At 54.7% G+C, this 15512-nt stretch overlaps 6 protein-coding genes across 7 annotated transcripts; 4 read left to right on the plus strand and 2 right to left on the minus strand.

Moving 5' to 3' along the window:
- Positions 1-313: 313 nt before the first annotated feature.
- PV09_06814 (uncharacterized protein) lies at positions 314-2137 on the minus strand. The gene is made up of 2 exons (XM_016360509.1): positions 1843-2137; positions 314-1786 (listed from the first exon to the last, which is right to left on the minus strand). The coding sequence occupies exons 1-2, from the start codon at positions 2057-2059 to the stop codon at positions 615-617; spliced, it is 1389 nt and encodes a 462-aa protein (XP_016211495.1). The 5' UTR covers positions 2060-2137; the 3' UTR covers positions 314-614.
- Positions 2138-2992: 855 nt separating this feature from the next.
- Positions 2993-3863, minus strand: PV09_06815 (uncharacterized protein). The gene is made up of 3 exons (XM_016360510.1): positions 3560-3863; positions 3360-3488; positions 2993-3271 (listed from the first exon to the last, which is right to left on the minus strand). Exons 1-3 carry the CDS (start codon positions 3621-3623, stop codon positions 3210-3212), a joined length of 255 nt encoding a protein of 84 aa, XP_016211496.1. The 5' UTR covers positions 3624-3863; the 3' UTR covers positions 2993-3209.
- PV09_06816 lies at positions 3762-4770 on the plus strand. Of its 2 annotated transcripts, XM_016360511.1 has the most exons (4): positions 3762-4045; positions 4111-4154; positions 4215-4261; positions 4318-4770. In XM_016360511.1, exons 1-4 carry the CDS (start codon positions 3954-3956, stop codon positions 4393-4395), a joined length of 261 nt encoding a protein of 86 aa, XP_016211497.1. In that variant the 5' UTR covers positions 3762-3953; the 3' UTR covers positions 4396-4770. The 2 variants fall into 2 exon arrangements, with proteins under 2 accessions (XP_016211497.1, XP_016211498.1); XM_016360512.1 differs by having other exon boundaries at positions 4215-4770.
- Positions 4771-5655: 885 nt separating this feature from the next.
- PV09_06817 (glutamine-fructose-6-phosphate transaminase (isomerizing)) lies at positions 5656-8612 on the plus strand. The gene is made up of 5 exons (XM_016360513.1): positions 5656-5928; positions 6010-6080; positions 6139-6370; positions 6444-7834; positions 7916-8612. The coding sequence occupies exons 1-5, from the start codon at positions 5924-5926 to the stop codon at positions 8296-8298; spliced, it is 2082 nt and encodes a 693-aa protein (XP_016211499.1). The 5' UTR covers positions 5656-5923; the 3' UTR covers positions 8299-8612.
- A 583-nt stretch (positions 8613-9195) lies between these two features.
- On the plus strand, positions 9196-11679 carry PV09_06818 (uncharacterized protein). The gene is made up of 4 exons (XM_016360514.1): positions 9196-9561; positions 9671-9810; positions 9870-11172; positions 11232-11679. The coding sequence occupies exons 1-4, from the start codon at positions 9516-9518 to the stop codon at positions 11468-11470; spliced, it is 1728 nt and encodes a 575-aa protein (XP_016211500.1). The 5' UTR covers positions 9196-9515; the 3' UTR covers positions 11471-11679.
- A 195-nt stretch (positions 11680-11874) lies between these two features.
- On the plus strand, positions 11875-15202 carry PV09_06819 (uncharacterized protein). Its single transcript, XM_016360515.1, has 2 exons — positions 11875-12796; positions 12852-15202. The coding sequence occupies exons 1-2, from the start codon at positions 12052-12054 to the stop codon at positions 15056-15058; spliced, it is 2952 nt and encodes a 983-aa protein (XP_016211501.1). The 5' UTR covers positions 11875-12051; the 3' UTR covers positions 15059-15202.
- Positions 15203-15512: the final 310 nt, after the last annotated feature.

The following is a 15512-nucleotide window of genomic DNA, read 5'->3' on the forward strand; positions in this document are numbered from 1 at the left end:
TACAGTCTTGAACCGCGGAGTCCCATTGCAACACGACTGATAATCGTCGCTCGAAGTTTGCCTCAGGAATTCTTCCCGGTTTGCTCCTCGCAACGTCAAAACTTTCAGCCTTGGGTTCTGCTTGTAAGTTTTCGACGACTCGAGCTAGTCAATGGTCCCACGATACACAGAGAATGCGCGCGATAAGTTGTATCATTCAATATCCAGCAAGATTGGGAGCAGCGGGCGAGTTCAGCAATCCTTGTACGCGAACATCAGATCAAAAACTGTAAACAAAGTACGCCTACTGAAATATAAAAAATCGTTCCACGTACAGCGAAAATTCAGTCTGGATTGCAGAAATATGCAAGCCCAAGCAAAGCACGTTAGAGCTGCTTCGAATATGGATGTATTTCCATTGCGGTTTTGGTTGATGCTATCATGGTCCTCAAATCCCCTTGGCACATAATTTACTTTGCATAGTTATTGTATCTACCATGATATTCACGCCGTTACCAGGCAATCTAGAATCCTGTCCTTGTATGAATGTTATGGTAGCTTTTCATATTTCCGCATAACCCAACCGTAGAATGCCATGCGAACGCAACAATCGTCAACGATCATCTCCCGCTTCCTCATGCCTCCGATTCAATCTCAGTTGCTGCGGGGGGAGGCGCAGCGGCTTCCCGATTGCCAGCCGCACCTCCACCTCTGCCTCGACCACCTCGGAAGCCTCCGCGACCCTCGCCACGGCCACCTCGCTCTTTCTCTCCCTCGCCGGCGCCGCTAGCCTTCGCCTCCGCCTCTTTCAGCTCCTGCTCCTTTTGCTGAAGGAAATTTTCCTTCTCAGCGCGAATCACGCCTAGGATCTCCGTGAGACTGGACCGCCACATGTCTAACCTGGCCGAGACCTCCTGCCACTGCTTCTCGCCAAACACTCGATATGTGCTGCGGTGGATGAGGAACTGTTGGTTCAGCTGCGAAAGCTTGCCCTCGACGAGACCGGCGCGGATCACGTCGATGACCCACATCTCCACTTCGTCCTCAGGCACTTGCAGAGCCTTTGCAATCTGCGTGTACGAGAGCGTGCGTTTCTGGTTCTCGTGTGCCGCAAGGGACGCCAACGTAAGAAGGCGCATTTTCCTGTCTAGGACAGCCTCGTCAAGACCGTGCGATTCTAGCCAGCCGTCATGCTCGGTCTTGAAGTCGTTGAAACTTTCCAGATTGTCGGCCGTGAAGATTTCGAGCAGTTCGAAGGCGACGGCGTCAGAGTTCTTGAGCGCCTGGACGGCGTCCAGCGAATTGAGATCTTCAAAGTCGAAATGTGCGGGATGAAGCAAAGCGGCCTTCAACGCCTGTTGTGACAACTTTTGCGCCTCTTCGCTCGACGCCTCGTCCGCAGGTATTGTCCGCAGTGCCCTGATGAGGTACTCGTAGCTATCATCGGTCTCCCCCGAGGCCTCCGCTGTTTCGGAAATTTCCAAAAACAACTGTCTCTGCTCTTCAGCGTCGATGTCCCATTGCGCGATCCACTGATCCAGATTCTTCAGTTGCGGCTTAAGCGTCTCAAAGTTACCTGAATTCTTAACGACCGAGAGTATAGCCCGGAAAATGTGGAAACGCGCCTCGTTGTCCGCTGGTACGGTGTTGAAGATGGTGCTAAGGATGGAAAGTGCGAGACCGGTGCCGTTCTGCGGCGATGAAGTGATTGGCTTCGACAGGTATTGACATATTCTGTTAAGGAACATCTCCGGCTTTGGTGCTTGTCGTATAATGTGTATAAGTAGATTGTACGCCGCGACAATGTCTGTCCGATGTTAGCCTCGAGGCTTCCACCTCACTTTCACAGACGCATAATCTGACCCTTTTCCGGCGCTGCATTGAGTATCGAAGCGGCGCCGACCAGCTTCTTGAGCGCATCCTCCGTCTTCTTCTCCTGCACCAGGCTGCTCACTTCCGGTTGTATGGGGCCGCCCTCCACATTTTGGGCCTTTCGCAGACTGTCGATGTACTGTGCGAGTTCGTCTGAGAGCTCCTCGAAAGAGCCCTCGATCAGGAGGGTATTCGACGGAGCCGGCATGCTGATTTCGAGGCGGTCGCGGCTGAACGGTCGGATTTGCGTCTCTGGCGCTTTCGATATTGTATGCAAAAGTGCGATGCTCAAAATGTCCCGCGCTAGCTAAGAATTGCCCCCGTCGGCAACACTTGCCCCCCCGGCTGAGCGTAAAATTGACTCATCGACCTTAAAGCGAACTACTTCGCTCTTCTTTAAAAAGAGCCGTGAAAAATTCCTCGTCAAGAGTTTCTTTTTTTTTTTCTTCATATTATGAACAACGCAATAATCACCACTCGCTTAAAAGCATTTTCGGAACAGAGATGCCCGCTCGAAAGGGCGTGTGGCTTCCATGACAACGAAAACCGTCTGCTGAGTGAAGAGTATCTTGTATGATTGCCCGGCTTTGGGTGCGGTTGTCTCCTTGCGTAGCCATGGGGACGAGCGCAATGGCTGGACATACATTTACGACGATGAATCAAGGCTTCACTGCCGTTCCTCTGACATGTAGCGCGAGGTTCTTGGGCAACGGGATCAAGATCGACGCGAAGCCCACAATCACATCCCGAGAATCTGTAATTCCGGTCAAGAGACGGTCGGACGAGAGCACTTTGCTCAGTATCTGTCGACTCTGTGGCGCAGAATGACCTCTTGTTGCCTTTCTATGCCAAGCCAGTAGATATCGTCGCTTTACGAATTGTCCGCGCATCCTCTGGATTAGGGAAAACGGCCGTCTTTATGAGGATATGTATTGAGTTACTGGATTGTACGCAAGGCCCTGCATCAAGTTTCGCGCTCTTCAACGATGCAAGAAAAGATAGGTATATCTGTTGACACAGCTTGTGAAGTCAATCATGTCGTGAAGTCCTTGAGAAAAGCTCGTATAAGAAGAGAGCAGACTGGACGAGCGAAATGTCCATTCCAAAATCTTCAGACACACACTATGCGGACGAATGTAAAGGGATGCGAGATTCACAGTATTGCTTTGGCAGCCAGATCAAGAGTGACGGCTCAAAATAGTATTGATTCCTTGTGACCTTGACTTTTTCTTCGTGTCGCAGTCGATTGCAAAACACGATACGGTAATCTATCGTGACAATGCCATGTCCCGTGAACATACAAACGCCATGTGCAGAATGCTATTCCATTTCCACGCCCGTCATCTCCTCGCTGCGCTCTATGCCTTGGCGACGCGCTTGCCCTTGACGTTCTTCTTTGGGGTCTCACCGATCTGCAGACCTACAAGCGCACAAGCTCGTTAGCAATTCCGTCTCTCTTCACAACATGCCCAGATTTTCCAAAGTGGCTTCGACGTTCGTTCACGTACCTGGCGGCAGGCTCTGCTTCAGCTTCTCCGCGCGGTCAGAGTCCTTCAGAACGAGAGTGTACAGGTTGCGGTGGCATCGAATCTTGAACTTGACCTGGTTGGTCTTCTTGTTCTTCTTTATTCTCGCCGCTGCCAATCTCCCATTAGCGCTGCCCAATTCAACGTGAAGCCTGCTGCGGGGCTATTGTGCGTGGACGTACAGGACGCATCCTTTCGGCGAGCGATTTCGATGAATTGCTTGATGTCTGAGACCTGCTTAGGCATTTTGGCGGTTTGTGGTGCGGCACGTAATGCTTGGACGGCTGGTTGGTACTTTTGTGTGCGAATATCGCATGCATAGTGTGCGAGCCGGGAAGCTCAGGCAACAAGGCGAAAATGGATATGCTAGTGCTCAGAGCAAGGGAAGCCAGGGCAGGACAAGGATCGACGAGGCAGCAAAGAAAGAGTTATTACCTGTCCACTTTCACCACACTCTGGGATCCAGCTTTGAAATTTCCCCTACACACTCTTCAAGTCTTGTGCGATCTAAGTGAGGTCTCGAACACAAATATACCCTCGGCGAATCGAACAGCTCCCATCGCATCATTTGTCGTCATGCCGACGCCACTCGACCGGGCGTTGCAGTCCAAATCTGCCTTTTTTGGCTTCGCAGGAATAATCACAGCAGTCGCAGCATGGTCGATATGGTAAGAAGCTCACCTGTCCAGCAACGTTGCTTGGCCTGATCAGGCCTGACCTGATCCATGCGCAGGGGGACCGAGAGCATGTTCCCAAAGGAACCGGATCCCAAGGGCGGTAAGTTACATCTAAATGCTGGTTCTACATCGTGATGTTGAGCTCATCAACCATTGGTAGATCCCGAAACGTGGAGCCTTGAAGAGCTCCGGAGGTGGCTGAACAATGTCGGTTCACGGGAAAGACCACCTTTTTCCTGTGGCTGGGCTAATTGAGACAATAGCGAAGGCTACTTCCCAGCAGCTCTGCTACTAGAGAAGAGCTGCTGCAGCGGGTGAAGAACAACATGCGCAGCGGGTGAAGCACGACTAGTACAGATTTTAATGCTGGATGCTGGCAAGTGCGTGAGAGGTAATTTGTTGGGAGGGACTGAGAATCGCAAATGATACCCTGATTGCATGCTGGACCTCTCTCTCGCTCTGTTTCTTTCTCTCTAAAAAGTCACTGATCTTGTCCCATCCTACCATCCATTATCGTCATGTAGAATAGCATTTCGTCCCAGTAGGCCATCACCGACGTGCCGATGCAAGCTGCAGTTTCTGCTGCCGCCAATTCTCCTGTGCTTGGGACAAGGTGATTTTCAAGAACGAGGCTGTAGGGCTGAGAACCTTGGCCTTGCAGCAAGAGACCAAGTGGACTCAGTTGATGATGGGCAGCATATGATGGATGAACACGGTGCGACGAGATGTCGATGGAGAACAGCTAGCACCAGGCTGCGAAGTCACAAGCTTTCCTGCCGTCGCCAGACTGCCGACTGGAGAAAGGTGATGGTCGAGACCAACAAAGTGTCCCGTAGACGTGAAGGTCACTCGGACGAACCCTCGAACGGTCTGATCCGGCACCTCAGCGCCACCACAACCAGCTGAATCGTGTCTGCCGTTGCCGTGAAGGAGGTGGGCTCATGGACATCTTTCCCGTAAGCAGCGACGAGAATCATGCACGTCTGCAGTTGACCGCCAAGGAACGACGATGGCCGCCGTTGCGGCGGAAGCACAGATCCAATGCGGCTGACATGGAGGACAAACACACACACACAGTGCAGGCAGGCATGGAGCAGCGACGTAGGCCATGACGCTCACGGCAGCTCGCACAGGTCGTTGCTGGTGGCCATGCAAAGGGGCCCTCTCAAGGCTTGGAGCTTCCGAGAGTGCGCAAGCTCGTGGCCAGGACACGAAAAAAATACAATAGTCTGAATCCTTATTTTTGGCAGCTGGACTCGTGCACAGCCTCAGATGCTCGGTGTTTCCTGTCGTCTGCGCAACGCCGATCGCGCCCTTCGACTGCGTTAGCGACCTGGAGTTTCGCGGGAACGTGCAGCTCGCCCCTGAGCGAGAGAGCGGCGCACAGCAAGGCCGGAATCTGATCCACGGTGCAAGGCCACAGGACGAGAGCGCGGATGCTGGACGACGTGCTGCGGCTGCTGGACGGGCCCGGGATGGTAAGCCACGGGAGATTGGAAGGAGTTGGATGACGTTTTCGGTGGTGCGCTGTGTGTCTCGAGCTTCTGGCTGCTACAGCACCCTTGCAGCCAGGACCCGCCCGCGTTGCCATCGTGCCTCTGCAACGAATAAAGCTCCAGCATGGCCCCAGACGTCCGACTCTGCATATAAATTCTGACAGCGTGCAAGCCCTCTTTGGACTGTCCTCTCTGCCTATCTGGACAACCGTTCTCCCTCTGTGTTGCCGTCGCTTCGTCCGTCTGCCCCTCTGTGGCTCGTCTTGTCGAAGCCCGCCCGTAGACGCTCCCGCACTTCCCCTACCGTCACCGCCTTCTGTGTTTTCCGTGCTTTTTTTGACATCCCTTCGTTCTCGCACCGAAGCAGGACACAATGTGGTGAGTACAGCCTGCTGCATGGACGCCGTTTTCGCTGCCCAGGAAACGAGAGGCCGGCCGCTGACGGGGCTCACTTCACAGTGGCATCTTTGGTTACGTCAACTACCTGGTTGAGAAGGACAGAAAGTTTATCCTCGACACACTCACCAATGGTAGGCCACGAGCGAACCTGATCCGAATCCAGTCTTTGGCTAACATGGACCCCGCTAGGTCTCGCACGGCTCGAATACCGTGGCTACGACTCGGCCGGCCTAGCTATCGACGGCGACAAGAGAAACGAGGTGTTGGCGTTCAAGGAGGTGGGCAAGGTTGCCAAGCTGAAGCAGCTCATCGACGAGAGCAAGCCAGACCTCACCAAGGTCTTTGACTCACATGCTGGCATTGCCCACACCCGATGGGCCACCCACGGCAGGCCATCAAGGCTGAACTGCCACCCCCACCGGTACGTTGCAATATGCTTGACCTCCGCGTCGGTCGGTCGCGGCAACAGACAGCCCCTAACAGCGCTCAAACAGATCCGACCCCAACTGGGAATTCGCCGTGGTTCACAATGGCATCATCACCAACTACAAGGAATTGAAGACCTTGCTGGAGAGCAAGGGCTTCAAGTTCGAGACCGAGACGGACACGGAGGCTATTGCGAAGCTCGCCAAGTACATCTACGATCAGCACCCCGATGTCGACTTCCCCGTCCTTGCGAAGGCCGTCATCTCCGAGCTTCAGGGGGCCTTTGGCTTGCTCCTGAAGTCGGTTCACTACCCACATGAGATCATTGCCGCCCGAAAGGGTTCGCCACTCGTCATCGGTGTCAAGACCGGCAAGAAGATGAAGGTCGACTTCGTTGACGTTGAATACACCGAGGAGGGTACCGCCCTTCCCGCTGAGCGTGCCTCCCAGCAGGTTGCCCTGAAGAAGACGAACAACCTGCTCGCGCCTCCAGACAAGTCTCTCCTTCACCGCTCGCAATCCCGAGCCTTCCTTTCCGACGACGGTGCGCCAATGCCCACCGAGTTCTTCCTCTCCTCCGACCCTTCTTCGATCGTTGAGCACACAAAGAAGGTGCTCTACCTGGAGGACGATGATATCGCCCACATTCACGAGGGCTCCCTCAACATCCACCGTCTGAAGAAGGATGATGGCACCTCCAATGTGCGCGCCATCCAGACGCTTGAGATTGAGCTGCAAGAGATCATGAAGGGCAAATTCGACCACTTCATGCAGAAAGAAATCTTTGAACAGCCAGAATCCGTTGTCAACGCCATGCGTGGTCGTCTCGATGTGGAGAACAAGAAGGTCACCCTTGGCGGTCTTCGCCAGTACATTACCACGATTCGCCGCTGCCGCAGAATCATCTTCCTCGCTTGTGGTACCTCCTACCACTCTTGCATGGCTGTCCGTGGTATCTTTGAGGAGCTGACCGAGATTCCCATCTCCGTCGAGCTAGCCTCAGACTTCCTGGACCGTGCTGCTCCCATCTTCCGTGACGACGTCTGCGTCTTCGTCTCCCAGTCCGGTGAAACCGCTGACTCGCTCATGGCGCTGAGATACTGCTTGGAGCGCGGTGCTTTGACCGTCGGCATAGTCAACGTGGTTGGCTCGTCGATATCTCTCCTTACCCATTGCGGTGTTCACATCAACGCCGGCCCCGAAATTGGTGTTGCCTCGACCAAGGCCTACACGTCTCAATTCGTGTGCATGGTCATGTTTGCATTGACACTCTCGGAGGACCGCGCCTCGAAACAAGCCCGTCGCGAAGAGATTATGGAGGGTCTCGGCAAGATTTCGGAGCAGTTCAAGGAGACTCTCAAACTGGATCAGTCAATTAAGAAATTGTGCGAGAAGTTTAAGGACCAAAAGAGCATGTTGCTCCTCGGCCGTGGTATGCAGCACGCTACTGCACTTGAGGGTATGTGCTTTTCTTCTATTTCGCCCGGCTCAGCTGCTTCCTAGGCACGGACGAGCATTAACGAACTGACTGTTGAAACAGGCGCCCTCAAAATCAAGGAAATCTCGTACCTCCACTGCGAGGCTGTCATGTCTGGCGAACTCAAGCACGGTGTTCTTGCCCTGGTTGACGAGAATCTGCCTATTGTCATGATCCTCACCCGTGACGGTTTGTTCGCCAAGTCACTCAACGCATACCAGCAGGTGATCGCCCGCAAGGGTAAGCCAATCGTCATTTGCAACGTTGGGGATACCGAATTCCCCGCGGACAAGACGGAAAAGATCGAAGTTCCGGCAACTGTAGACTGCTTGCAGGGCTTGATCAACGTCATTCCTCTTCAACTCATGGCATACTGGCTTGCAGTTGGTGAGGGCCTCAATGTTGACTTCCCGCGCAACCTTGCGAAGTCGGTCACCGTAGAGTAGTGGACAGGACCAGTGGAGTTCCTTTCGTTGAGAACAGATCTCTCAGTGGTCGCAGGAACCTCGCGTGATCGATCCTCTGCCTCACCTGTACGGTATATTCTGGCGCAATGACGAATGAGAAAAAGGTACGGCAATGACACAAAAGAAACTGTTTGTAGCTAGTTGGGGTTGAAGATCTCTCGGTACGGAGCTGTATTGGGACACGGCCGCTTTTGGCGAGCTTGAAGCCTTGTACGAGTAGGAAATTTATCCGAAACGTCGTGTAAAGCACGCGAAGGTACAACAGTTAGAAATGGCTAGGTCTTTTTTTTTTTTTTTTTTTTTTTTTTCTTCACGAGCACAGCGTTCGCACATCTCGTAAACGATGGATGACTTGCCGCGGCGTCTCCATGCTACGCCTGTCTGACAGTGGCATTCTTGTCGAAGATGGTGCAATCGATGCTTGGATACGGTTGGCACGCGGCGACATTCTGCCCGTATCATCATCGTCATCCTTTCCTAGAAAGATGCAGAGCCCGCGCGGGCCTGGAAGAAGCCAGTCCACATCTGTCAATTGCACGCCAGGGGCTTGCACGTTGCCCGGCTTCGCAAGACGCAAGACGCAAGACAGCACCCCCTGGGCCATGGAAGCGCTGCGAGCCAGGATGTTGGTGATGTTTCTGATGGCTGCATCCGAGGCCATGTCACGGCCGTCAAAGACACCAGGCCGCTTGCAGCTGCTTGCGGGCCAGGAACACACGTCGCAGACAGCCCTTCTTGCCTTTGCTGAGCAAGGCCGCGATCGAGCCTGATCATTGCACGACGGCGGAGATGACAGCGGACGTGCTGGGACGGCTGTGCTCCAATGGCGACCCCGCAGAAGGTGCGGTGGCGCAAGTGTGCGTCTCGCGAGATCGTCTCTCAGCGACCATTCCCGATGCGATTCGCTCTCTCCACGGGGGTCCCCTTGACGCTTGTCCGTGGGCTTCGAACCTTCCAAGGGCTCTGGGCTGTCGCTGCGCTGAACATCTGCGCTTCACCACATTAATATGTCGCTGTTGAGCAGATCGCTCTCTGGGGCTCGACTCCTCTGACCGTGCTCGCCTCCCGCTGCTCACTTGCCTCCGGTACTTGCCCACCTCTTCGGCCTCCTTTCCACCCTTCTCGTTGCCCAAAGCCTGCATCCTTCCCCCCCACAGAGTTTTTCCGGCGAGCGAAGATAAGGAATCGGCGTCGCGATGGGCCTCGGTGTTCTTGACGATCGGAAGCTGGACCATGTGCCCGGTACGTGAGCACCCCTTCGGTGGAGGCTGCTGGGGTACTCCAGTTGCCGTCGCAGCGCGAAGATGCCATCGCTTGTTTGCTGACGTGAGGCTTGCTTTCTGACATGTAGGCACGGCATTTGTTGTCGACGACGAAAGTCGCCGCGCGGAGGAAGATATCACTATCGACCCAAACCTCAAGTACGATACGAGCGGGCCGGTCCCCATCATTCTCGTGCCTCAGCCGTCGGACGACCCCAACGACCCACTTGTACGTCTGCCTCAATTGCGCACGTCGCAACGAGCGCTCGGCTAATCAGAGAACGGTAGAACTGGCCACTATGGAAGCGGGACATGATCCTCTTCATCCTTTCGCTCTTGGGCGTCATCGTCTCGACTCTTTCGCCCATTCTCGCCGCCGACTCGGTCACGCTTGCTCTAAGGTACAAGAGAACGTTTAACGACATTGCCCTGCTCACGGGCTGGCATTTGCTGGGGGTAGGCATCGGAGGCTTCATCTTCGTCCCCAGCTCCCGCGTCTGGGGGAAGCGACATGCCTTCATCCTCGGAACATGCATTGCCATCTTCAGCTCCGCCTGGGGCGGTGCCAGCGGTCTAAACTACAAGAGCTTGCTCTGGGCGCGCATCTTTCAAGGCGTTGGCCTCGCCCCGTTCGAAGCGCTCGTCAACGCGACGGTGGGCGACCTGTACTTCGTGCACGAGCGTGGAAAGAGAATGGCAATCTCCAACTTCGCCGTCTTCGGCGGCGCCTTTATGACACCTGTCGTTGTGGGCAAGATCTCAAACACCATGGGCTGGCAGTGGAGCTTCTACTTCGTGGCCATCTTTGCGGGCGCGCTGCTGCCGTTCTTGTTCTTCTTCTGTCCGGAGACGGCATACAGGCGTGCAGACAACCTGAACAGCGACACGTCCATGGAACTGCATGGATTTAGGAGAAGCGTCGTGCTTACGAACGCCGAACATGTCAACGACCAGCCCGACCAGGCACAGGTTCCCGAGGGAGGGTTTGAAAAGGGCCCAGAGACCACTGGCTCTGCTACGCACGCTGTGGCGAACAGAGAGGAAACACCGAAGACTCCACCTCCACCCAAGGTGACGTTTGTGCAGTCCCTGGCCCTTTTCAACGGCCGTAAAACAGACGAATACGTGTGGAAGCTCGCTCTGCGACCGCTGCCTCTCTTCCTCCATCCTGGCATTCTTTGGGCCTGCTTGATCCAAGGTGCCCTCATCGGCTGGACGGTCTTCATCGGCATCGTACTTGCTGCCATCATGCTTGGCCCACCTCTGTTCTTCAACGAAGTCAAGACCGGCTACATGTACACCTCCGCTTTCGTAGGAGCGGTGGTAGGCTTTGCTTTATCTGGCTTGCTCTCCGATTCCACAGCGAGCTGGATGACGCGCAAGAACCGCGGCGTATTCGAACCCGAGTTCAGACTCGTGCTCGTCATCCCGCAGCTCATTCTGGGCTGCATCGGCCTGTATGGGTTTGGCATCACGTCAAACGACACGTACCGGTACGGCTGGTTTTGGCCTGACTTCTTCTTTGCCTTCGAGGTCGCCGGCATGGTCATCGGGGCTGTCGCTTCCTCTTTGTACGTGGTGGATGCTCATCGTAAGTTTTATCCATTCCTCCGTCGCCGCCCACTGCGATTTGCTGACGCGCACAAAAAGGCAACATTGCCGTTGAGGCATTCACCTGCATGATGATTTTCAAAAACGTCTTCTCGTTCGGCCTTACGTTCAGCGGCTACCAGTGGCTAGTTATCGGTGGCATCAAGCAGGTCTTCATCGCGATCGCGTCCGTACAAGTCGGTATTTGTCTGCTGTCGGTGCCCATGTACTTCTTCGGCAAGAAGAACCGAAGTTTCTTTGCGCGCTACGACATATTGAAAATCTTGCATCTGTGGTGATTGGGGAGAGTTGGGTTTGATATGATCACGGACTCAGTCTGATTGCGCTGCACGGAACACACACACACACATGTCACGACGATTGTATAGCGTTCTGCATTGGACCACAAAACTGCTGTTGAGCCAGCCACTTTGGGATTTGAGTGTCAAGATATAATAAGACCAAGTAATAATCCGAGACGTGCAAAACTGCCCCTTGCTTGCCACAAGCTATCGAGTGTGTCAATGAGTCTTTTGCTGCTGTCCACAATCCGAAACATATGATCATTGTCGTTTTCCATGACACGATGCCCAAGATTTTTCGATCGACAGGGATGGATGCATGTGGAGCTCTGCTTGCATTGGCTGAGGTGCTGGTCTCTGGCGCCCAACAAACGTCAGACGGAACACGGTCAAGAGCGGCGGGCGGTCAATTGCAAGCCGCAGCATAACGTAGGGAAGCAAATGGATCAACGCAAAACCATGTCAATCACGCAAACTTTTACTTTTGAGCCACCACATGCCCGTGTCATTCTCGCATTCTATGCCCCCTCAGAGCTCCCCTTCTGCTAGGCGCATCTGGCCATCTGCGGCAGAAGATCATGCAACCTGGCGAAGATGCAGCGCCGGACACGCGTCAGGACGAGCGCCAGGAGTCATCCTCGGCAAGACAGCTCGATGGAGAAACGCGTCCTGACGAGGAAGAGGCAGTGCGCGACCGGCGCGCTGGTCTAGCAGCTGCCGATGGTGCCGCTCGTGCATCTTCGTCCGCCGGCAGGGTGCCGTCCAGATCGCCGCATCCTTACCATCGGCGCAGCGTGCTGGAGGGCAAGACGCGCATCAAGCCGGATCTCGCGACCCGATCGCGGGAGGTTCCTTTCGCGTCGAGAAGCGCCAGGCGCGAGGATGCGCAAGGGCTGTCGCGACGGCCGTCAAGAGATCGGACGATGGGCGGCCGAGCGAGCCCGAGCGAGAGCGGCACGGAGGCCGACGACGAGAGTGCCGGGTACGCGAGGGCGCTGCCGGCGCCGCCCATGCGACCGCGAAAGGGCCTGAAGATCGCCCTGAACGCGGCGGCGATGGACGACCAGGCGACGCCGTTGCTGACGCCGTCCGCCATCGACGAGGAGGCCACGAGGTTCGAGTTTCCGGCCGCGAAGAGCAGTCACGCCGGGCATGACAAGGGCTCGACCGACGACGAGCTTCGGGAGGCCAGAGCGAGATTCGTCAAGAGAAGGAGGGCGGAGCTGGCACGACGAGCGTCCGAAGTGCTCCTCCTGGCTGCCGTTGGCATGCTCGTGATGGGGAACGAGTCTGTCAGATCGTCGATTGAGCAATGGCGGAGAGGTCAGTTGTCACACTCATACGTGCTGCACAGGCACTTGCTGAACAGCGTTCGCAGTAGAGCTTTTGAGCCACGTTGCAATCATTGCCGGCCTGTACCTTCTGTACCCCGTCCGTCTGATCGCATACGCATGGAGGCGGACCAAGTCGTGGAAACCCGTCCAGAGAACGATCAGACTGCCAGCGGCATTCGATCCCGCCCCCCTTCTGTACCCGGAGTTCATACCTGTATTCCTCAGTCTCATACTTCTGCCGACATTTCCTAAGATACTTCTGCCCAACTTGGTCCTCGGTCTGGCGTCAGTGCCAGCGGGACTATATCGTTTTGGCAACTGGAACATCGAGCCACTGAGATGGCTGGTATCTATCGTACCGCTTATCCTTTCGGAGCATACGGATTTTCCACACAAGATTTTTGCCATTAAACCATACATTTTGAAAACAGATCCCTTAGAACGTCTAGAGCCCGAAATTATTGTTGCACTCTACCCCCTACATCAATCTCTTGTACACTTCGTACACTACCTTACAACAACAAGTCTTCTGCCGGCAGAGGTCCACCTGATGTCAATCGGTCTGATCAACCTGCTGCTATGTGCTGAAATGCCACCTACAGTGATTCTGCAGATCCTTCTTTGGTTCGGGGGCCTCAGCGTGTATGCACTTGTCGGGCCCGTCATTCGGTGGAACATTGCGTTGGCGAGAGTACCAAGATGGAGATTCCGAAGAGCGGGACGGCTGATACAGATGCAACAATCTTTTCTTAATATGTTGAGCAAGGCCCTCACAAGAAGCCGATCAGCTGATCAACCTCAAAAATGGAGTGGCAGCGACGCAGACGAGGACCACGAGGAAGAGAAGCCTAGGAGACGATCTTCCATGCTGAGTTTAGAGACCATCAAGGCGGAACTGATCGACCCTCTCAAGACTAGTTTCTTCAGCAATAATACCGCTTCAAAATCCGCAAACTCAGGACAAGCGGGTGACGGAAAGGAAGAGATGCTGCTCGAGAAGGGCAACGGCACTGCCAGATCCAAGTCGTACCGTCCGAGAAGGAACACAGTGCCTAATCTGACTACCGGATCCAGTGACGTTCTTGAACGGCCTGTCGCTGCAACTGAACCGGCAGCGCGAAGACGGAAGGGTGCTTATGGCAGGACGATTTTCGGGCGCCCTCTCTCGTCACTAACTCAGCGAGAGGCGACGGCCAGAAAGTGGGCCTACGCCATGTATACCTACGTCGCAACGGTGCTCTTGATTCTCGGCCCGATCCGCAACCTAGTCTCGCGGTACGCTCTGAACGGCCACGAACCCTTCGGCTGGGCGATTGGCTATTTGTTTGGGAACATACAGGAACTTCGTTTTTTGATCTGGCAGTGGAATCTGGAACGGTGGGTGCCTCTTCCCCCTCTGGCTGACGGCGAAGATTGCCTTGCGCTCAACATCACCGGACGCGCGGAGTGTGTTCGACAGGTCGTGCTCGGCGAGGCGAACACGCGTTTACTTCTCTGCGCGTGGTGCGTTGCCATCATCATCGTCGGCCTCGCCGTCGTCCTCTCCTTCACGTTTGTCGAGGTTGACACACGGCGCAAAGTCTTTCACGGTATGATGGTGGCCATGCTGTTGCCCACGATCTTCATCGACCCATCCTTCTTTTCCCTCGCCTTAGTTCTCATGCTGGCCATTTTTCTGCTCCTGGACCTCCTTCGTGCATCTCAGCTACCACCTCTTTCGAGACCCATCGCTTCGTTCCTGACGCCCTACGTTGACGGCCGAGATCTGCGTGGTCCGGTAGTGGTCTCGCATATTTTCCTCCTCATCGGTTGCGCAGTTCCTCTGTGGCTTTCCCTTGCAGGCTCGCGCTTTACAGGTCTGGAGCCGTGGGTGAACTGGAATGTCGCGCAGCGAGATGTTAGCATGATTGCTGGAGTCGTCTGTGTGGGCATGGGCGATGCCGCAGCTTCCTTAATCGGCCGTAGGTACGGTCGACACAAGTGGCCATGGACCGGCGGTAAGAGCCTTGAGGGCAGCGCTGCGTTTGCACTTGCAGTCACCGTCGGTCTCATCGCGGGAAAGCTGTGGCTGCACATCGGAGGCTGGGAGGATGCAAGTAGGGGGGCCAATGACGAATGGGCCGCTGTTATAGTCAAGGCGGGCATCGCTGCGTGTGGCGCAAGCTTTATGGAGGCGGTACTGACGGGAGGGAATGATAATGTCATTGTGCCCATTGTCCTGTGGGTACTTGTTCGAGCTTTAGACGTCTAAGGAAATGTAAGAAATGCTCCCCTTTTTTTATGATTGTCAGGGCATAGCGAGGCGTTTATTTAGTAGAAGTTTAGATGCACGATGTACTTATGCGTTGGTACTTTGATATGACCCAACTCTCTCTATTGTCAAAAGAGGCAGATTTAATTCTTCGTCTTGAGTAGCTCACCCTTGGATGACCAGCGTGACCTTCTTTGGGATAAATGTGGCAATGAAGCAATTGGATGAGCATGGCTCCTCGTGGCACACATACATCCGTTGAATCATCCAAAGCTTAAAAACGTCGCGATGATACAAAGCAGATATCACGTGTCAGTCACTAACTTACCCCCTCCCCCACTCACCGGTGGCGTTGGCTGAACCGTTGATCCACGACGAAGTGGGATGACTGCGGCCTCTTGGAAGCACGCCTTCGACAAGCACAGGTCGTAGCGGCGATCTCGAGAGAAACAAC

This window comes from Verruconis gallopava, assembly GCF_000836295.1.
Source record: "Verruconis gallopava strain CBS 43764 unplaced genomic scaffold supercont1.25, whole genome shotgun sequence".
Classification (NCBI taxonomy): domain Eukaryota; kingdom Fungi; phylum Ascomycota; class Dothideomycetes; order Venturiales; family Sympoventuriaceae; genus Verruconis; species Verruconis gallopava.